The sequence below is a fragment of the Coturnix japonica genome, chromosome 3 (genome assembly GCF_054131305.1).
Source record: "Coturnix japonica strain WE chromosome 3, WE-NBRP24, whole genome shotgun sequence".
NCBI classification, from domain to species: domain Eukaryota; kingdom Metazoa; phylum Chordata; class Aves; order Galliformes; family Phasianidae; genus Coturnix; species Coturnix japonica.
Genome location: NC_140665.1, coordinates 54,230,540 through 54,252,988, shown reverse-complemented (window position 1 = coordinate 54,252,988; position 22,449 = coordinate 54,230,540). Strand labels below are relative to the sequence as shown.

General features: G+C 41.0%; 2 protein-coding genes and 3 non-coding genes across 6 annotated transcripts; 4 read left to right on the top strand and 1 right to left on the bottom strand.

Moving 5' to 3' along the window:
• Window positions 1-1,195: 1,195 nt before the first annotated feature.
• On the bottom strand, window positions 1,196-15,015 carry SLC18B1 (solute carrier family 18 member B1). 2 transcript variants are annotated; one of them, XM_085543628.1, is made up of 14 exons: window positions 14,623-15,015; window positions 14,386-14,525; window positions 12,607-12,702; window positions 10,981-11,054; window positions 9,949-10,096; window positions 9,261-9,417; window positions 8,002-8,138; window positions 6,324-6,425; window positions 5,464-5,555; window positions 4,659-4,754; window positions 3,838-3,912; window positions 2,412-2,505; window positions 2,258-2,304; window positions 1,196-1,766 (listed from the first exon to the last, which is right to left on the bottom strand). In XM_085543628.1, exons 2-14 carry the CDS (start codon window positions 14,458-14,460, stop codon window positions 1,691-1,693), a joined length of 1,269 nt encoding a protein of 422 aa, XP_085399754.1. In that variant the 5' UTR covers window positions 14,461-14,525; window positions 14,623-15,015; the 3' UTR covers window positions 1,196-1,690. The 2 variants fall into 2 exon arrangements, with proteins under 2 accessions (XP_085399754.1, XP_015713988.2); XM_015858502.2 differs by having other exon boundaries at window positions 14,927-15,015.
• A 3,762-nt stretch (window positions 15,016-18,777) lies between these two features.
• RPS12 (ribosomal protein S12) lies at window positions 18,778-22,110 on the top strand. The gene is made up of 6 exons (XM_015858504.3): window positions 18,778-18,809; window positions 18,948-18,999; window positions 19,172-19,288; window positions 20,771-20,873; window positions 21,368-21,469; window positions 22,028-22,110. The coding sequence occupies exons 2-6, from the start codon at window positions 18,986-18,988 to the stop codon at window positions 22,088-22,090; spliced, it is 399 nt and encodes a 132-aa protein (XP_015713990.1). The 5' UTR covers window positions 18,778-18,809; window positions 18,948-18,985; the 3' UTR covers window positions 22,091-22,110.
• Window positions 19,860-19,932, top strand: LOC116653281 (small nucleolar RNA SNORD101). Its single transcript, XR_004306850.1, has one exon. It is a non-coding gene; the product is annotated as a small nucleolar RNA SNORD101 (small nucleolar RNA).
• On the top strand, window positions 21,211-21,297 carry LOC116653291 (small nucleolar RNA SNORD100). Its single transcript, XR_004306860.1, has one exon. It is a non-coding gene; the product is annotated as a small nucleolar RNA SNORD100 (small nucleolar RNA).
• Window positions 21,582-21,718, top strand: LOC116653290 (small nucleolar RNA SNORA33). The gene has a single exon (XR_004306859.1). It is a non-coding gene; the product is annotated as a small nucleolar RNA SNORA33 (small nucleolar RNA).
• Window positions 22,111-22,449: the final 339 nt, after the last annotated feature.

Genomic DNA, 22,449 nt, shown 5'->3' with positions numbered 1-22,449 from the left:
TAAAGCAAACTGGGTATTTAGACTTGCCATTGGATGAGAGAAGAACAGCACCAGACATGGCAGCACTCAGTTTCCCATAGGAGATTCCACTGCTCTTCAGCCATAGTTCCTGGACTCCTCGATAGTCATGGCAGAAGATGTTTGTGACAGGACCTCAATTTAGTTTTTGTGGTTTGTTTTTTTACCTCTACTGCAAATGTGAAAGAAGGAAAAGGGGAGAAGATGCAGTGCCAGAGCTGTTAATTTTCTACCGTTTCTACTGGACAACAGGAAAAGTTGAAATGAGCTGCAGGACAGCTCATTATTTTCAGTGACATTTACATTCTGGTAATCCCTACCACTTCAAGTCTTAACAGCACAAATCAGGTAGGAAAGTGGGTAATTCCTCAGAGTGAAATTTCATTTCTGTGGATTTGCACCTTGTACCCTTTGCATTTACCCCTAGTTCTCTCAGCTCCTTCTTACCTGCCTCACCAACAGCAAGGGCAGGACTGGCATTTTAAAACAAGCTGAATGGTATGCTCCAGATTTCAGAAAGATCTAATATCTGATACAAATTGAAAGCCATTACCTGCATATTTCTGCTTTTCGGTACCCTGTTCTCTCAGCAGTTTTTCTCATCAGCACCTGAAAAAGTGCTCTGGCAGAATTTTTTTTGTGTAAATTCCACTAGCTTCTCACAACAGAAGCTGATTGCAAAATGCTAGGAGTAAACCATTTTCCTTATCTATGGGACAAATGGATACTACAGAGTACCTCTTCCAGGGCCCAGTTCTGGATTCAAAGACAAAATAAGACTCATGTCACAGCCGAGGACTAAAAATAGGGTGTCAGTTTGCATGGCATGTCCATATCTCAGTTCACATCACCTTTTGTGCTTAGTACCTAGAAGGAGGAGATTTTTCCTCTCTGTTGAAAAATGGTAACCCCAGGCTTCTGATAGGTATATTTATTGCACAGGCAGCTGGTAGAAATATTGCAGCTCGCATTTACTAGCAGAACAGTTATCTCACAGACTAACCTAAGCTTCCGCAAGTTAGAGGAATGTACACGTACACACACAGACATATTTGGAGCACCCCGTCTCCTCTATGACCAGAAATCAGTTCTGCATGGAGATGTTTACTTCTCATTTTCAGGCGCTTTCATGTATTATAAGTGCTAGTAGACACAAAGACTTTTCCTGTCACAGAACTTAGGAAAAAAAAAAGTTGCTTTATTGAAAACAGCACTGTGCTTAAATGCTTTGCCACTTCAAACTGTGTTTCAAAATTTTACAGTGTCAGTAAAGGTATTACAAGATAGTCTTTCTTCTAAAAAAATAGAGAAAATCGTAGTAACAAAATAGTAGCTTTATCCAAGAGTAATGCACAGCAGGCTCAAGTACAGAAGCCAGACGTTTGGAAATGCACCTCTTTATATACAGTGAAACACTGTATACAGAATACAATTAAAAAGGCTGACATTTGAGGGCCACTCAGCGCAACTGATCCACGTGAGGACTTCCAAAAGAAAGGCAGTCAGTGTTTAGTGTTTCAAAACAGTGATGCAGCTCCAACTAAACCACAACTGGTTCTTTGCTAGGAAGATCGTGTATCCCAAGTCCAGAACAACAAAACACTGTTAAGCCCACTCACCACAACACTAAGTTAAACCACAGTAATAAACAGAGAATCAAAAACATTCATGGTTATGTTTCACTACCCAATAGATGAGTTCTTTCTTCATTATCACTGGGAGAGTTTTGCAACTGGCTGGAACTGGAGCTGTTTGCAGAAGGAAGGAAATGAAAGGGGTGAAACAGGTTTAACATTCTGTAGTCATTTCTATGTAATACCAACATTATAACATAAAACTCACAAAATATGGAAAGAGCTAAGTGGATCATGGAATTTGTTTCCTTAGTGTTGTGCAGAACTACATATTATTGCTTTCACGCATCTCGTTTCTACTGACACAGTTCACAGATATCTTTCTGGAGGAGCCACCAGAACTATTTACTCCTTAATATCACAGTAAAGTCGCAATAATGCCATAATAAAGCCCAATTGCTTATGGAGAAAAGGCAAGACCTAGTTCGGGTCTCTGTTTAGGTCAGTGAGGATTTAGTAAAGAATAGAGATGTATATAAGTAATCTTTTTACTGTTCATTCTGTCATTTAATATCAGATTGGCAGTGAAGAAAAAACAGAAGCATACTTCCCAGAGACCTGCTTTATACGGTGTTAAGTAAAACACAAAGAATAACTCCACATACCTTTTCCGCATGGCCTCAGCAATATAAAATATTCCAGTTGCGAGTCCCTTTGAGAAAACAGTCATTTACAATCATGATAATAACAACCTCATACAACAGCTCTTAAGTGCAACAGATATTAAGCGCAACAAAAAGCAAAACATTTATCACTTACACTTAACACTGCCCATCCTCCTTGGATGGCTGATGCCCATTCAAAACCCAGCTTTTCATTTAGAAATCCTCCTAAAGTGGGACCTATAAATGCCCTGTAACAAATCAAAAAGAGGAGCAGATATACCAAATAAATAAAAGGTACAGATTATGTTATCTGCACAGGTTTTATGGTACTTTGTGGCCTTTCTCCATTGATCAACTCAACATTGATCCATTCTTATCAACAAAGAAGCTGACTTAGGCAGCAAGTATTAACTCTTTGTTTGTCATGGCCCCAGTATATCTGCTTAGTTGCCTCCTCAGCTGTAGACATGATATACATCATAGTGCTGAATGCATTCTTTTCTGTATCCTGGATGGCTTGGGGGCTCCAATGTTCTAACAGTGCCTATATAGATATCTTCTACCATAAAAGAAACTTAAACCCTAATCTCTGAAAATTTAAACCATCCAAACCTGAAAATAGATGGATATGAGCAGGCAGAAAGGCACTGTATGACGGATATGGTTATCATTACTGTGCTCACTACAAGGCTGAGCTTATGTAACATCCTAGCACCTCTGTCAGTCTAAGAACACCATGATAGGTTATGCAAAAGTTCTACATAATCATTTTATCACTTGCTACAGCAAGGGATGAAACTCTGTACAACAAGAGATTTCCTGGAAGCCAGTCATAATAGCAGCATGCTCAGCAGCACCATGAAATTGAGTTTTGCTAACTTTATACTGCATCTATCTGTACCGAACCCTACACCAAATAACTGAAGTGCAAGATGTCAGGTTCATCTTATAAAAATGGTGCAGTTGAAACCCATCTGTAGCCACAGAGGACTACACAGACTGAGAGAATATTGTGAAAGTGGCTGCCAATAGAGGGACTCATTTCTCACTGAGTAACAACTTTGAAGAGTCATTCAAGTCAGCAGCATCTTTCACTCATTTCTATGACAACCACTGGGTAAGAAATTCAGGAACACTCTGCTAAGCTCTGCAAAGGCAGACCTTGAGTAATGGCTGTAGTTGAAAGAGAACAGGGTGTTCCACCCAGAACATAAAAAAGGAGGTAAGTGCAAGAGTAGAAAAAAAAAAAAAAAAAAAAAAAAAAAAAATCAGAGTCTACTTATGTCTATAATAAACATCAAAGGTTTCGCTAGTAACAAAAATAATCATTAAGGAGGGCAAACTAACACCCATTTAATCAATGCAGTCTTTTTTATATGAAGGCAATACATTTTAAAGGTAGACAAGTCCATTCCTTTGTAGGATAAAAGCCTTATTTTAACATGTCTACTACAAATATGGCCAGAATCTCTTGAATCAAAGTCAACACAGTGACACCACGTAATTCAGCATGTTTTCACACAGCAATAGTGAAGAACAACAGAACGCTGTCGCCTATAAAAAGGTGACTGTATACATACCCAAGGGACCACATGGCATTAAAGAGTCCAGACACCAGCCCCAGTAAACTCAAGCCTTCTTCAAATCCATTTTCACTACAGCAGGAAGACAGCACAATTAGAGATGTGCAATACATTACCATGTCTCAATCTACAGCCTTCCCCTAAAATGGGTTTGGTTGAATCACATTTGTTTATCAGTTTATCTTTGCTGTTTTTCTAGAGGAGTGCAATGTTACTTATCACCTCTCATGTCTCTTCCTGGGGAGACTTCTAACATTACACCATTGCTCAGTCTCCATATCTCACATGGCAAGTGTAAAACAACGATAGGTGGCTTTTAAGAAGGAAAGACCCTGCTTCAAGGGGAACATACTTACAAAAGTAAATCAAAACTCTTTTATAACATTGCTGTCAAGCCACATCACAGACTTTGTACTTCAAGCAACTGCAACTTGCCAGTTATTGGCATAATGCCAGCACAGACTGAAAATCCAGTATAAATTACAGGCTAATCTTCCTAAGAAGGTGAAATAAGTCCTGTGTGAATAAAACCACACATGAGTCACCCCATACTATGAGACTGTAAGTCCATTAATTGTGCCTGTAGCACAGAAGCACACATCTACAAAAATTTACTCATAATACGTCTGTGTCTTAATGGGTTACTCAGTCAGAAAAATCTAGGACAAAAAAAGTAGTGGAAGAAGCACATAATTGCTACTCACTGCATTGGTCTCAACACGAGGAAACAGCCACACAAAAAGCCCACTTTGCATTCACCTCTGAAAATAAGTTACATCTTGAGCTTCCTACAATTGATACACTGGACAATTACTTACTATGCACACTGCAGTATCTCTGGAAATACTGGGATGGCACTCATTCCAAGGGAGAAGCCAAGCAAAACCAGCACTAGGACAAACATCCACAACTGACTGCAAAAGAGGCATTTAAAAAACAGCTGAAGATTCTTTTCAGATCAAGACACCATTTGACTGAATGCTGTTACATCGAAACAAGCTGACTTAACACAAGACTAAGTTTCCTGAAGTCAAGAAGAACAGCACTAACACTTAGAATTGAAAATAAATCTCTATGCTTTAAAGAAAAAACAAAAGGACTTCAGCAAAGCATTTTAATGTTGCATGCTCAGTTTAAATATTTCTCTATCAAATATTAAGTTAATCTTAAGAGGAACACACCAGAGAAGCGGTGGACAGATGAGCTTAATTTAGTAATACAGCCACATGTGTAAAGCCCATAGTTAACGAACACTGATTAAACTAAGAAGATTGGAAAATAAGACAGAAAGGGGATTCTGTTTTGCTGAAGTGGAAGTTCCACAGAACTGGGAGGAAAGGAAAATAAAAAAGCAGCACTCTTCTCAATGCACACATTAACATGAGCAAACAAAATACATAGAAAAAGGATCTATTTAAAAATGCTATCATTTCTACCTTAGCTACACCTCAATTTTCAGGTAATTTCTTTGATTTACATTAATAGTCTTGGTCAGAAGTGAAGAACACTCTGTTTCAAGGTCAGAAGTGCTAAACATAGACTTGTGGACAAACGTAATGGCCATGCTAGCAAAAACTAAAACATCACTTCAGGAGACAGGTTCAAGAAGAGGCAATTCACAACCTTTCAATGTGCAGTACAGGAGCAGGTCCCAACAAGAAAAAGCACAGGGCTGTTATTAGGCCTCCTGATACCAGCAGCCATTTCCTGAGGCGCTGTGATAGAAAGGAAGAAGCATGCAATTTAAAAATGCGAACATGTAATGCAGCTATTTTGTCTTTTCCAATACTCCTCTTCTAAATCTTCATCTTTTCAAAAGTACTGCTGCTCTACAGACCATCATTACACATAAGCTAGCAATTCACAATTTCTAAACATTAAGAAACACTGAACTTATGTTTTCTTGTCACCAGCACATTCACTGTCAGAAGTACTTAGTACAGAGATTTCAGAATAGCGAATAAGGGTACTGCTCTGTTAGAAAATATTTTAGGTCTCATTCTTCCTTAGCATAAGAAATACAGTACAGCACTGCAAGCAGTTTTCACATACAAAGATCATTAATAGTTTCAGCCAGGAGGAAAAAAAAATAGGACAGAACTATCCTTGATCAATTAGTATGGTTGTCAACAATGCAGTTTTACATACATCTTACTCCTCTCAAAAGTAGATAAAATCAGATGTGGGCAAATGCATGAATAACTGTAACATATTTTAACAGTCTGTCCTGTACTGGCTGGAAACATTTAAACTGTAAGATACTTAACCAGTGTCAGTTTTGTATGCTCTTGTACAATCCAGACCTTGGAAAAGAGACCTTAAACTGGCATTATTCAGTGCACGTGCAAAGTCCTGAAACACAGATCTCTTCACAACAGCATTGTGGTCAATGTCCATTACTTCAATATGGGAAGTCCTCCACTTTTCACTAAACACACAGAACACATCACCACCACCATACAAGCAACCAGGACAGTACTCACTGGTATTTTGTCACTTAGGAGTCCAAGAAGGGGAGAAGACAGGGAGTACGAGAGTGCCAAACCCAGGAACACTAAGCCCACATATCCAGCTGGGAGTTTGAACTACGAGAAGGAAAAAAAACACAAAACCACAACAAAACAACACAAACCATACAAATTACATTAATTAAAGGACAATCCAAGAATTGTATTTTAGGTCAAATTAATGAAATCTATGCACAGTTTTACACATTTTATTGATTTCATACAAATTTTTGTTAAGTATTTCAAGTCATCAGTGAAGACAGTTTCATTCCCAATCCATTTCTAGGCACATAATAACAAAGCCTGACATGACTGTACTCAGATAAGACTAAAGAGAAAAAAAAAAAAGGCACAAACATTATCCTAGATCTCTACACCAGCACATGGGATCCTAACACTGATATCTGGCATAGTTGAAACAGGTATTTCATATACTGAAATGAAAACAGATTTAATCATTATCTCTCCAACCTCCGGCTCTAGTTTCATTTAGAAAAGCATAAAAACCATAGGAATTCACTGCTAACTGGGACATCTTAAAAGAAAGTAGTACTGTAAAACACAACAATGGCTTTTGAACTGAATAAGAGGCTTCTTTCAAACACCCCAAGGTGTACATTTTCATAATGCAGCAAAATCTGTATACTGAAGCAAAATTCATAATGAATCAAATGCACACAAGCCTCTCAAATGAATGCTAGAACAGCTAGAAGGTATTCAAGGGCGTTTCATGTGGCCTGAACTACATAAACGTTCAGTATTTCCTCTTCATATGCAAGAACATGATAATAACTCTAATTTTGTGGTTAGAACAATTGCCAAGAAGGCTGCAGTCCTTTCACAGCAAGTACCTGCTAGCACAGAGCAGGGAAAAAGCAGCACACTACTCGACAGTGGGATAATTACTGGATCCTGTCTGGGTGATAGAAGACATGTTCACATTTCTGAAGATGTAAAAGGTTAGCACCATGCCTTCTCCATCCTGGATAAGTACATTTAATGCTGAACTAGACAGGGAAAAAGTAGCAGTGGCATTATGTCTTACAAAATGCTATGCCCTAGAGAACAAATGTATAAGCAACTCAAAAAGCACTGCTTAATTTCACGTAGGAACCATTCCCTCTAAATTAATTACTTTAAACACTATTGGAAAAACAAATAAACAAAATTAGATAGAAATATCAAAATAAATCCAAAGCAAGGATTTATTTTGCCTCTTAATAAGTGCTGAAGAACCCAGCTAGCCAACTACCCAGTTACAACCAGTTTCTCTCTGGCATTGTCATAAGTGAAAGCAGGGCTCTGGCACCATCTCCCCATCAAGAGACATGATGCTGAAAACGACTGTTGCAACACAGAATTTGCTTTCAGCAAGGAAGGTTTATAAAACCTGCCTGCTGAGAGCATTGCTCCTGCAGCTGAAAGCCAATTAAGCGGAAAAAGCAAATGTTTTCAAAGCCCTGAACTTCCTCATTCTCAAAGGTCCTGAGACCCTGTGTCAATCGATTATATAAATTATTTGGAAATCAAGTTAATTAAACCAAATGAAATGAATATGGCGCAATATTGTTTGGGATAATTTAAAGTACTTTTTTTTTTTTTAACCAGATGTTCACTGCATGTTAGGACTTTCCTGCACATTAGAAGGACTTACCTTCTTTAGGATAAATAGAGACATTGTGGGATCCAAAAAGCCCAAGCATGCACTTAGAGAAAATATAGTAAAACACAGAAATAAGACTTTTGGCAGAAGAAAGAGCTTCCAAAATGATTCCTTGCTAGGGATCGAATCTGATTTGAGAGAAAAGAAAGAAAAAGAAGAAATAAAAATATTGTGAAAATGCAGTTACTTCTCCACTAGTCCATATACAATGAAAATTTCATGGATACATTTCAGTTTAAAACAAGGGAAAATGAATTCTCCTAGTACTTCATCTGTACACTAACACTAATTCAGGTCACCTACATGTTCCATTCATGTTCAAGACAAGAAGCTTCTTTTAAGGTGCCTCTGTTGGATGCCATTTCTAATTCAGGCTCCCTTCTTGATGCTGTTTGTGCCTTAATTGCTGAATGCCATCTCAGAGCATATGTAATACTAAAGTTCACTCATCTGCATCCACCAACTCAGAGCTACATTTATTAGTGTAGTTTCAAGCATGCATGTGTTTAACCACAGTAGGTTTTTTCTAAAAGCCAGTATAAGTGAAGTTAATCTTCAAGGCTTTTGAATTTAAGAAGAAAAATGAGGGGGGAAAAAAACAACCAAAAAACTATTTTATAGTTACTCTGTTTGTCTCAGAATTAAAATCTAAGAAAAATCAGAACCTTTCAATCACCATCCTTTGTGAAGATTCATCTTTAAGCTATCTTTCTGCCCAAACAGGATAATCTAAAATTTAACCAAATGCATATGATCTCCAGAACTTCTGTTATCCCCTGCATTTATTAATTTTAATGTTCTTTCATAATAATCAGATCAGGTACCGATCAGTACAAATAATCCCCCTTCTTGTTCTCACCATAATTCTCCCCCCCACCAAATCCTCAAACACACCAAGCTCTCTTGTCCTACGCAAAGCCTATCTCCTGCCTTTCTTCAGCTGGCTATCACAAACTGATATTAAGCAGTTACTACTGACCCTTCACAGGCTCTGAAGCTAAGGAGACACACAAAAATATATCTCAGCTTACTTCCAGAGTCCTAAGCCTCTGTAGAAATAGACATGACATGCTGAATTAATTCCAGGCCATCTGCATGTATTAGTTGCTAAAACACGGGCCTGATGAAGATTGCAAGTTAATTCAACCCTCTGGGTTGAATCAGATTCCAGAAGCCAACAATTTTCTAAAGGCCAGTTAGAAAGACAAAAAATTAAGGTAAACAAAGGAGCTAGGGAGAAAGGGGCTTACCATATTTTGGTAATAAGCACATATTCACAGGCACTAGGACCAATACCAAACATCCCAGCGTGACGAAAGGGATCTCATAACCAAAGGATTGATACAAAAAGCCACCTAAAGGTGGGCCCAACACCAGTCCAAGCCCAGTAAAAATTTCAAGACTGCCCTAAACGGTGGAAAAGAAAGCAGATTAAAAAAAAGTCAGTATATTGAGAAATTCCAATGTTACAATGACCTTTACAAAGTGGGACAGCAAAAGGAAGGCTACTCAAACCAACTGTACCCATACCCACCGCTACTTAGCTGTCATCCAGATGTATAAGTCCTGAGGCAGGACAAATGCTTTACTGATGGAAAGCACCTGTAGGCCAACCCAGGCTGAAGTTACACTATGGCCTCTATGGAGGGCAGGAATGCGCATTCCTGGATGGAGGTGAGCACATCTAGTTAAAGCTTTTTTTCCCCACAACTGGCCAACTAGATTCACTCACTAGAGGCAGGAAACACTGAAACTGTAGTGGGAAAAACTCAGATTATTAAATTACAGCCAATCTGGCATCTTATATAAAGCCCATGTGATAACTTTGAATACATCTGCATGTGAGACAGTACATTTTATCCTCCCAGTTTTAGAACTGCCTACAGCTAATTAATTGTATTGTGAGTACTCAGTTGTAACACCATTTTTTGTACTTACCAGGACAGTAGCTATATTACTGGGAAATGCCTTTGCAAGGATTGAAAATGATGCTGTCATTGCTGCTGCAAAACCTATTGCATCCATTGCTCTTACTAAAAAGCACAAACCAATGAATATTGGTCCACTTGGCACCTTGTCCAGCATCCTGGGGAAAAAAAATATCAAGTAAATACAGACCTTTCTGGATGCAATAAGACATTAAAAATGGCTCAGGAACATCACTGTTGCTAGTAAAAGGACACAACTGTAAGACACACAATACTTTGTATCGCTGCATCTTTTTGAATCACATCAGCATACTCATTCAAACTCTACCAAATCTCTTCTCTCATCCTTATCCTTTTCCCCCTTTCTGTGATGCTAAAAAAGGGAAGAAAAAGTCAACCCTCCTAACTCCTAAAAAATCCAAAACCACACAATGCCATCCTCTGTTGTATTTCATAGCTTTTCCAAGCAGTGATTCAAGGAGTCAGATGTGGTGAATTATGTAATAAGAACTTAGTTTATTTTTAGTAATACATTTTTTTCCCCTATAATGAGTAGCCACTCGTTGTCAGGCAAATCACTGGTTGCAAGACAAATCTTCTTATTTACACTCAGAATTGGTTTTTTGTTGTTGTTGTTGTTATTTTGGTTTGGGTTTTTTATTTTATTTTTTTTTATTTATTATTTATTTTTTAAGAAAGCAACAATTAAAATATTATGCATAAGTAGTTCCCTTATTGCTGCACACTGGCAGATTGCTTGCAGTTCATTGACTGTGGAAGCTTTTTTATTTATAGAAACTTTCTCCTTAGCTTTCCAAGAACTACACGAGCCTTGAAACCTTGAAAAGGAGAAGCGTTTTTTGGGCTTTCCAAGTGATAAATAAAAGCAAAGGTGCAAAATAAATAATTAAATAAATAAAATGACTTAAGCAACACCTAAAAGATGTCCAAGAGTTTCCAACTGTTCCGTAAATTCCTTTTAATTTTGATGCAAACAACTGGAAGACAGATGCAAGAAAGCAAGCAAACAAAAATTACTCACCCAAACAGAATGGTTACACATCCTGAAACAAACATCCCTGCCACAAACATGAATTTTGCTCCAATCACTGTAAGCTGTAAATTAAATATAATCCCCAAGTTATTATTTCAATCAGAATTTTTTCAAAGTTGCTGTTAAGAAATCAAAGCATTATTAGTATTTTACAGCCCATACAACCAAAAGATCTGGAGATGCTTCTCCTGCCTGTGTGTCTTCACACTGAACCTAAAAATATTCTAAATAGTTAAGTGACTTAACCCAGTTTTCAGCTTGGAAACTCAATGGTTGGGTTAACTATTTCACAGCTGCATGTTGCAGCTTCTGTAGGGCAGCAGATTGCTGTAGGACTCTTCATTACCAAATAAAATTAACACATTCCCCCTCCAGTAAAGTCAGTAGTGCCAAGTCAGCAACACCTGTTTCACACATGGTTTGGGAGAGTCAGCAGAAGCTGATTTAAAGGACCCTTAATAACAGAAAGTTTTGGAATATTAGGTATAGTAACTTCAGGTCTTCTGTTTATTACTAGATAAAATCACCTGGTTTCCAGACTTCTTCACTAAGGTGAAGGTTGAGAACAGGCCATGACAGAAAACTTAATCCAGTAACAAAGTACATTGGAGCTGTTACACTGTATTCCAATTCCGAGCTGTTACACTGTAACATCCCCTAAGGACAGCAGGTATTTCAGACTGTTTGTCTTGCTCAGGCCTGGACAGCATCCTCCTGTTTCAGCCAATAACACCGAAACCTCTATTACACCAAGTTTCATTGATAGCCTCAAGATTTTTGACTGCTGGACTGCACACCTCTATTGGCAAAGACACACTCCACCTGTCCTCAAGCGAGGGTGGCTCTCTCTGCTCTGAAGTACTTGGCAAGGCTGTGCCATAGCTGAATGCGACCAGCTGCAGCAGCCCCAACCTTAGGCAGGGTATGATGCTAATAAGTTCTGGCCAAGGATTAATAAAAAGCAGTGATTCAGCACACAAACAAATTATGATGTAACTTATCTATAAGTGATCCAACCAGAGAAAAAAGAGTGATTCTGCAAGAAAACTGAAGCTGGAAAAAACTGGAAACATTGACCTCATATTGCAGTTGAAGTGGAAGGGGAAACTGAGTTAAACAACAGCATCACGATGGAAGGACAGGCTAAGAAAAAGGCAACATACCAGGGAAAAAAGGGTGAAGCAGACTAAAAGGAAAAAATAAAAAGCCCCACTTTACTAACACAGACAAATAAAACTGAATATGTACACATGTGAAATAAATAAAAGATAGGCTAGTGGAAGATATAAAATAAAGGAGGACTGATGGGCAGATTATTCTGAAGCAAGCAGAAATTAACCAGAGAGGGAAACAAAAAAAAAGCAAACCATAGAACAAGCAGTGGCAGTTCAGAAACACTATGCTGCTTCTGGGAACTATGGAAGAGTAATTTTTAAACTGTGCTGACAAGACTTAAACCAGGTTCAGACTGACTGGCCGGGCTCCAGTTACCGCAGACAACCTTTCAAGAGCACTCCTGAAGAAACATCTATTTTCTCACCCAATTCTCACAATTATACTTGTGGAGCAATCTGTGTCATCAGACAAGTAAATCACAGCTTCAACGATACTTACATAATTTCCCAAGATTAAAGACGTCAAGAAATTGACCAAAGCGAAACATCCAAAAATCAGGCCAACAACTGTGTTATTGGCACCTTTTTTTATTGCCTGCAAAAAAGATCACAACTAAGTAAAGATGGAGGCCAACTCTTCAGGTGAGTAACATTCATGCTTTGTAAATTATCTTTAATTCTGTCTGTGCAGTTACAAAACAATTTCTTTTCTCAAAGGCAGCAGGTGCTTGTGAGGTAACTTTACAACAATTCAAAGACATCTTCCTCTTCTACTTAAGCTATACATAATCAAGAGAAAAGCAACATTAATTCCTCAAAGAACAGAAACGCTGCACTGCATGCTATGCTACTTCAGGTGAACAGACTTTATACCCCCCCACTGCTCCAGCTGGTGCACTCTACCTGCAGAGATTTAATCTCACTCACAGCAAGAAGACAACAAACAGGGAAGTCTGTTAACTTCACTGTGTCATGTCTCTCCTTCATCATCTTTGTAGCCCACCTTTGCACACAAGGATAGATGCAAAGGTGGTGAAGGGTCTGGAGGCAAGATGCACGAGGAGCATCTGAGGTTCCTTGGTTTGCTCAGCCCAGACCAGAGAAGCCAGAAGAGAGGCTTCATGGTGGCCTATAGTCCTTCACCAGGAGAATAGAGGGGCAGCACTGATTTCTGCTCTCTGGTGACAGTGATGGGACCCAAGGGAATAGCACAGAGCTGAGTCAGGGGATGGTCAGGCTAGGGAAAGGTTCTTCACCAGAGGGAGGTGGGCACAAAATAGGCTCCCCAGGGCAGTGGTCACGGCCCCAAATAACAGAGCTCAAGGTGTGTTCAGACAGCACTCTCTGGCATAGGGTTTAGATTTTTGGTGGTTCTATGTGAAGCCAAGAGTTGGACTCTGTGATTCTTGTGGGTCCCTTCCAACTCATAATATTTTATGATAACAAGTGCCAAGCATTTCTTTTTTTACTTACCCAGCTGGTACAGCACACTTACAAAGGCATATTAAGGGCAAAAATTTCAACATTTCCTTTTAGGAATTGGGAACAACCTGGTCATGAGAGAAGTGGATTTCTGCTGCAAGGGCATCATGGCAGTGTTTTTCATCCCACACTTAAGCACTGCAGTCACCCAGCATAAGCAGAGAGTATATTTTTTCCTGCAGTTACTAGTTCAGCAATTTTAACACGGTGAATGACAGTCAAGCATAAGTTAATACAGAGGAAAAAATAAATAAATTGTCATCGAGAGGTTAAGGTACAGAAATGCAAGTCAGGACACGGCTTGAGATTTAATCTCAGCTCTATCACCAAACTGTTACACAACACTGCAAAAAAACTACTTCATTTCTATTTCCAATCTATCTCGTCCCTATAACTTACTATATAATCTATCACCTCCCACGCTAAGAGCTGGGTGCCGGCTGGGATACCTGTTTCTTAGACTTGAGAGAGCAGGGAAGCTCCAGCAGGAAATGGCTGTGGAGCCTTAGAGCAAAGCGACCACATGTGAAACCAAGCAAGCAAATGCTGCTCTGCCATTTACTTGCTGCCTCCTGTGCAGCCAAGGGAACAATGAAATAAGCCCGTGGGCAGGAACCAGGTCACTGTTACTTACACTCTGAGCTATTTTAGCCAGCACCAGGCAGGCGTTACCAATTCCCATAATCAAAGAGCAAACCACAACTCACCCACAGTTACAAAGGTCCTATGGTGCTCAAGATCCTTTTAAAAGCTTCAAGGTGAAAAACACAAACAAAAGAACAGACAGGTAGTTTACCTCCCCGGGGAAAAAGGGTCCCAGGATGGAATAGCATATCATTGAGCTGAAGTTTATGGAAGCTGCTGCAAGCATGGTAAACAGCTGCTGCCTGCTGAGCCTTCTCGATTCCTCACCAGGCGCTTCTGGCGTGCCATCCTCTTAAATGAAAAAGAAACGAAAAACGGACAGAGAAAAGTACATTTTACAAAATAGATTTGGAAATCACATTCTGTGCAAGACGTGCGTCCTCCTCACCACACAGCTGTATTTTCCCCTTAACACAGGAGTACAGAGAGGCACCACCTGCCCGGCACACGACACAAACAGTCCCGACCGCATTTCGGTCCTCCTGCGCCCACCCGGCGGTGTCAGCCGCTTCGCACGGAGGCAGCGGTGCCTTTCCAGCCTCCGTCCCGCAAGCTCGGCCTCAGGGGGCACCTCGCTCCTCAGGCGGGCTGCACGAAGCACGACACCCCCCATTCCCGCACCCAGCGCCGCCCCGCACGCTGAGGCAGCCCCATCCAGGGGCCGTCCCGCGGGGTGCCGGCCCTGCTCCCACCTGGCGGCCGCTCGGGCCCCGCGCCGTCCGCCGTGCGGCTGCCCATGGGGAAGAGCGGCGGGCCCGCAATGACCGGCACCGCCTCCTCTGGCAGAGGCCGCATGCTGGCAACGCAGCGGGGCAGGGACAGCGCCGGTCACTGAGCATGCTCGGGATGCGGCTCGTCCTGACCGGCGGTGCCGCGGATGTGGGTGCGCTGGGGTCGGAGAGTTCGGCTCTATTGACCGCGGCAGCCTCGATGAGATGTTACGGTTTCGATTCCGACCGTTTCAGTAAGTCTTTATTTATGTCGGAAGTTCTACAAGGATTCTGAGCAGCGCGGTGTCACTCATGTCTTCCAATTTGAACCCTGCAAGTGGTGTGCTGTGCCACGCCAGGCGCCGTGCAATCCACTAGCAAGCAGCTGGCTCCCAAACACATCGCACACCAGTCCCAGCAATGGCCTGTGAATATCACGCTGCTGTGATCGCTAGGGGCTGCAGTGCCCAGGAGATCATCTGCAGTGAGGCCAGCTGAGCAAAGGTTTGGAGGTAAAGGAGAACCAGGCGCTGGGGGTTTCACTCTGCTCGGTGTGACCGACCTGAAGGCGGTTCCTAGAAATCTTACCACCGTAGACAGACTGCTCAGGTGTGAATGCTGATTTGCATGCTAAGCACAAATACTAATTTGCTTTAAATAGAGCTGCAACCCCTCTCTTCTTTTAGAAAGGGTGATTCAGCATCACTGCTTGGGAGTGCTGAAATAGGCAAGATCACACAGCCTTCATCGAGGAGCAGAATAGTGCACAGTAACAAGAGGGTTGAATGGCAGAGTTGTTAGAGAACGAATGGCTATAAAGTGGCCAGGAGGAAATCCAGGCTGGGTTTGGGAAGAAGGCAATAGGATCTATGCAGTCAGCACAGGTTCCTACTGTGAGGGGAGGAAAATGAGGAAGGAGATGAAGAATGAGCTGGGGACCTCTTCAGATCCCAGTGAAAGGCAGAGCACCTATTGCTATGGAGACAAATCAGTAACCACTTCCTAAAAGCACTATTTTAGCTGTGCTATCAGTACTCCATCTAGTCACTGGTTTTAATATCAAGATGCATAATGGGGATGTTTCAGAGCAAGTGCTCCTATTTATGTAAGTTTAGATCCCAGCAACAGTGACAAGAAAAACCACAATTCTTTCTTGTCACAAGACTGGGAAGCCTTAAAGTTATTTATCAGTCCCGAAGAAGAACGGTTCTTTTGTTAAAGCATATTTTGACAATGTATTTTGTGTGGCATATGTTTATGGTTATGAACTTAAAAAATCACTGTCTGAACTCCTCATTGCTCAGTTCCTAAACCTCTACAGTTCAGAACATGACAGCTAAGTTAAAGTTCACAAGAGTGTGTTATTCTCAAGAAAATAAAAGCAAATCTCAAGAGGACTGAGGTCCTCTGATGGGCTGGCTGTTCAGTGACACATTGGGCCACTGCTGGCGCAGACACCACTTCAACCCACTAGAGCACAGGCAGGCTGTTCCAGGAGTACAGGACTGTAATGCATAGTTCAAATATATAATTCCTCCTGGTAGTGTGCCAGCACTTAAGAAGCAGGGGGTTAAATGGTCATCATAACTCCAAATCAAGAGCAAATACAGAGGTTAGTAATCTTGATACTCCTTTTAGGAAACTGGGTAGGATGGTACAACAGGTGGGGCAGTGCCAACAGTGAGCAAAGGGCAATCGTGAGCACTAAGTTCACATTAACACATTGTGTAGTGGAGTGGACTTTCAAAATGGATTATACACTTTCATTAATTATTATATATAAATACAAATAGCTGCCCTTCAACATTTCAACACAGAGCTCAGTGCCAATGAAAATATCCTACCTACATATAGATAACTCTCAGCACATATTTGTTGTCTTGCAACTGTTCTAGGGAAACTATTCTTCTATATTCTGCTCTCAGAGTACTAGGCTATAATTTCACCGTGAGTATGATAGTATGATATGCATACTTTCACCTCCCAGAGAGAAAATACGTTGCACTTATGCAGTGATACAAATGTGCCTTATGGCTGACTAAGGACTTTGTGTTATTCTCAGATGACCTGGAGAGTGAGACTGATTTACCGTTCCACTCAACACAAAAGCTTCTCTATAGATTCGGTGTCTTTTCAAGAACAGGAAGATTAAGCAATAGATGGATATAGGAAATAACATTCTCCCTGGAGAGAGAAACAAGGCATTGACTTGTGGAATCAAACTCTATAACACAGAGATGGGTTATAAAGCAGGTATGTTTATTCCAGCGCTGGGTGCAAGGGGGATAGCTCCACCAAACTTGCACACCGACTTGTAAAATCATGACACAGATATAGGTACATCTCATACATAGTCAATGATTTCTTGGAATTCTGATACATATTCAATAGTTCTTTAGCATGCAGACCCCCTCTTGTTCTTATCAGGGGGATACAACTCCTCTTCTGGTATTTACAACATCTATTCTCCTCCTTGCCTGATGTCTTCTGTGAGGTCTCACTCCTTATCTGCATCCTTCCTGCTCTCCCAGGCCCCTTGTTTCCTTTACTTGTTTTCCTAACTAACTAAATCATTTTTCTATAAACTACCTTTAACTATCCCCCTTTTAGCCCCCCTTTATTCTGAATTCCAGCAGAGCATCTGTTTCCTGCTTCACTGTTCAGCGTGCACTATTGTCTGTATTTGTGTGCTTTCTGGAGTCTGAGCAATACAAAGTACATCTCAGAGTCATTACGATTGGAAAAGACCATGAAGATCACCTAGTCCAACTGCCAACCCATTCCCAACATGTCTATTAACCATGTCCCTTAGTGCCACATCCACATGGTTCTTGAACGCCTCCAAGGATGGTGATTCCACCACCCCCTCCTGGGCAGCCTGTGCCACTGCAGCACCACCCCGTCAGAAACAACATTTTTCCTGATATTTACAATATCTTCTTCTTCTAAAAGCAGTTCTATAAGCACTCATTGCCTCTCCAGCACTCACATCATTCAGCATCTCCTTGCTGCCTGCATTTGGCCCACGCCACACGCTGCATTAAGGTAGGAGATCAAAGGGCTTTGCACAAGAATCACAGAATCACAGAATGACCCAGGTTGGAAGGGACCTCAAGGATCATGTAGTTCCAACCCCCCTGCCTGGCAGGGCCACCAAACATACACCTTTACTAGATCAGGTTGCCCAGGGCCCCGTCCAACCTGGTCTTGAACACCTCCAAGGACGGGGCATCCACAACCTCCCTGGGCAGCCTGTTCCAGGGCCTAACCACTCTCCTAGTGAAGAACTTCCCCCTAACATCCAACCTAAATCTTCCCTCTTTTAACTTAAGTCCATTTCCCCGTGTCCTGCTATTGTCAGCCCTTTCAAAGAGTTTACTCCCCTCCTGGGTGTAAGTTCCCTTCAGGTATTGAAAGAAGTGCCTGACTACACTGGTGACAAATGTCCTCAGTTACATCAGCCACAGACTATGGCTACCTGGATTTGTTGCCTATTTTCATTACTCTGTGTCTTCTTCCACATTCATCTTGCCAGGTCTGGCACAAGTGAGATTGAGGATCCCACCTCAGCGACCACAAGAGAGCAAGCACCGAGTGCCTGACAGGAATTCAGTCTTCTAAGTCAGCTTAGTGCCCTGACACCTCTTAAAGACAGCAGAGTCCGAATGAAGGTTCGTTTGTTTGCAGTGTTTATTTTCCCCCATTCCTCCCCTCCGTGCCGCCAACCCACGCGGGGCAGCAGACTCCATCAGGCAGCTGGTCGGGCAGCCTCCGCATCAGCACGCAGCGGGGTCCTCGCCCTGTATAAGAGCGTGAGGCGGAAGGCCCGCCCCCTCTTTCGCGTGCGGCTCGCGGCGGCAGCGGGGTGAGCGGCCATGGCGGCGGTGGGGCCTGCCGGGCACAATCCCCCCGGCCGGCGGGCCATCGCGGCGGGGGGGAGCTGGGTTGGGGCTCCGGGGCGGCCGCCGGCACTCACCGGGGCGGTCTGTGTCTGTATTTGCAGCAGGAAGCCGGGCGGGAGCGGCACCCACCGAGAGGGCCATGGCCGAGGAAGGGTGAGCGGGGCAGGAAGAGGGAGGTGGTGGGCGGCTGATGTAGTTTTGCTCTTCTATTTGCTTTTTTGTTTCCTGTAATTTTTAGCAGTTGAATGCTTGTAGATAAATAGGGAGTTTCTGCTTTTGATTGTGAAGGTGTTGGTGTGGACGGTGATGTCTGCTTTCTGTTTAGCATTAGTGCTGGAGGTGTAATGGATGTTAACACCGCCCTCCAAGAAGTGCTGAAGACCGCACTTATCCATGATGGCCTTGCTCGTGGTATTCGTGAAGCAGCCAAAGCCTTGGACAAGTAAGTGGCGTGTTTCTTTTATCTGTGAATAATAAAATGGAGTGAGGTGTATTGTGAAGAAGTATGTTAAGCACAGTAAGGTGGATTAGGCATCAATTGCATGCTGCTTTAGAAACCTGAAACTCACAAACCTTAATAGGATCGTAGAATGGCCTGGGTTGAAAAGGACCACAAAGATCATCTAGCTTCAACCCCTCTGCCACAGGTAATATCACCAACCACTAGACTGGGCTGCCCAGAGCTGTGTCCAGCCTGGGCTTTTTTTAACCTTGTGTTTTAAGATGGATCTCCCAAAGCTTGTTAAGAATTAGAATTGAGAAGGCTAATACATATGTCAGGTTTGAACTGGAAAACTTGATTTAATTTTTTTTATAAGAATGAAAAGCTTCCCTTTTTTGGTTAGCTTCACTGTTTTGATGCAGCAGTAAATAATTGACTTGGTGCTATATCAAAATAGTATACAATTTGTCACGCATGTGCTAGATGTAATATGTAGCTACTATTTCTGGTATATGTGCACAGATATGAGCTTCTGGTATCAGCCTTTAAGATTTAATTGTAAAGCTACAGTGTTTGAGTGATGACTTCACAAATAGTCGGATACCCCTTCACTCCTTTTGAGTGAGAAATGTGGTCTGACAAACCTGTATGCAAAAAGCTCTAAAACAAGGTGCCAAGTAAGGGAAGGGAGGAGAAATAGATGGCAAGAATTCTTTGGAGTTAAGGTACAAATTCATGTACCGTGCTTTAAAAAAAATAGTATTTGTGCAAGGCTTGGGTGCATTTGTGTCAAATGGTTCTTGCTTGGGAACTTGTTAAATGTACTAGTGGTGCTCATGATGGAGAAGGCTAAAGAGAACATAAAATTTGCTTGCAGTGGTCACATTACATTAAGTTAAGCATAGAGGACCTATACAGCTCTCTTTGTTGTCAGGTATCCCTTTGATATTCTTAACATTGTACTGCAGTATACAAAGATTAGAATTGGGGCCCTGTCATAACAGCTTCTTTGGACGTAAGTAGAAAAAATTGTTCTGAAGAGCTTTTAAAAACCTGGCATAGAAATTCAGTCTTTTGTAATTACAATCTTAATGCTGAATGACTGTTTCTGAGGTAGAGGGCAAAAAGCAACTTGTAATTTTGTTGCTTTTTTCTAAAGACACTAGTTCTTTATGGGACTTAATGTTTATTCATTACACCTTTTTCTAGTGTCTGAGAATTAATATAATGGTGTTTCTAGAAGCTTCTGAAATTGTATAGAATATCACATAATAAAACTAACAATGAATAAAACCTGTGCTGTGTTTGAGAAGCAGGAAGTAGTAGTAGATTATATGGAAAGTGTGTTTTATAATTCAAAAGTGGCTTAAGAAGACCAAAAATGAAGTGAAACACATGCATGTGCTGAATCTTATATGTCATAGTTTTGATTATTAAGGTTTGTCAGTATTTGAGGTTACATTTGTCTTTTCTTCTTTTAAGGCGCCAAGCTCATCTTTGTGTCCTGGCTTCAAACTGCGATGAGCCCATGTATGTAAAGCTAGTCGAAGCGCTTTGCGCAGAACACCAGATTAACCTGATCAAGGTGAGTGTCAGAACTTCAGACACAAGTCTGGAAGTTACCATACTTGTGAGCTGATCTACTTGTTTAAGTATATAGAAAGACAAACCTTTGGGATCACTGTACTGTAATTCTGTATATGGTTTATGAAAGCAAAATTTCTGACAGCAGTGTTGATTTTCAGTTTAATGTGATTCTTAGGTGAACAGTATAAAAACCATAGATGTGATAATTAAAGATGTGTTTTAAATGTAAAGTTGAAGTGTATTTTTGTGCTCATTAAAAGAAGTTATTAACTAGTGGTTGTATAGTGTGTGTGTAGGGACTTTATGTGAGGTTTCTTCAAATTAAAATCACAGGAGCTGTACAATGATGAGACTTTGGCTCCCTCTACTGATACTAGTGAGGAAAGCAGCCATACGTTACCCAATACTTCTGAGAGTACAGCATTTTTTTTTAAATTAAACATAGTTACGGTAGAAATTAACTGTTCTAAAGTGATGTAATGTTTTATGCAGGTGGATGACAACAAAAAGCTGGGTGAATGGGTCGGACTCTGCAAGATCGACAGAGAAGGGAAACCTCGCAAAGTAGTGGGCTGCAGTTGTGTGGTTGTCAAAGTAAGATGATACTCCTTTAATTCTGGAAATGGGTAATATATGAGATTATGTCCTATTGCCAGTAAGCATTAAAAACAAGTTTTTTAACTAGAAAATAAACTTAGGGGAAAAAACACCAGTTAATAGTCTCTGCTCAATTTGAAAATGTTTTGCAGAGCATGTTTTAAAACAGAACTGGTAAAGTAAAGCCACAGTACGAGCCTTGAAGAAAATCTGTTGTCTTTGAGGTCCCAAGAGATGGCTACATCTTCACCATAAGCAGTAATGACTTCTGCATGTATTGTAGTACTTGTTACTGTTTTACATATTTATATATTTGGTTTTGTTTTAGCAGAAATTAAGTCTGCTTTGATCTTCACCAGTGGGTTATGTGATTAAGTGAAATAGAATAGTCCTGTGTTAAAACAGTCAATCATTTATTAGCAAATCAAGGGAAAGCAACTGGTAGTTGTGGTTTCTCTTGAGGTTACTTGCTAGAATACTAGCTGTTCTTTTAAAAGTAGGATATAAACTTCAGAATGGGTCTTCATGTTTATAATGGGTTATTCTGTGTTACAGGATTATGGCAAGGAATCTCAGGCCAAAGATGTCATCGAAGAGTACTTCAAATGCAAGAAATGAAAAATAAATGTTGAGCCTGATGAGTCTGTGTGTGATTAATGGGTGGGTGCTGGTGGGATTACTTTTGTTATTGCAAAGGATAACAGCAGATTTAAAGACTTTAAAGGTCCCGGAGTAGTTTCTTAATATTTGAATTCTATCTGTTTCTGAAGAAGGTGATGGGAATCCTTGTGGTTCTTATCCCTTGGTGCTCCTTTTCCTGTTTGTACCATGGTTTGCAGCTTAGAGAACTTCACACAGCTTTTGAATTGCAGAAATGCTGATAGTTGATCATGGCCTTTGCTAGCACCTAGTTTGGCAGCATGTAGGCCTGTACTTTTACAGCATTTCTAGAGTAACTTGTCTGGAAAAGTCTGAAG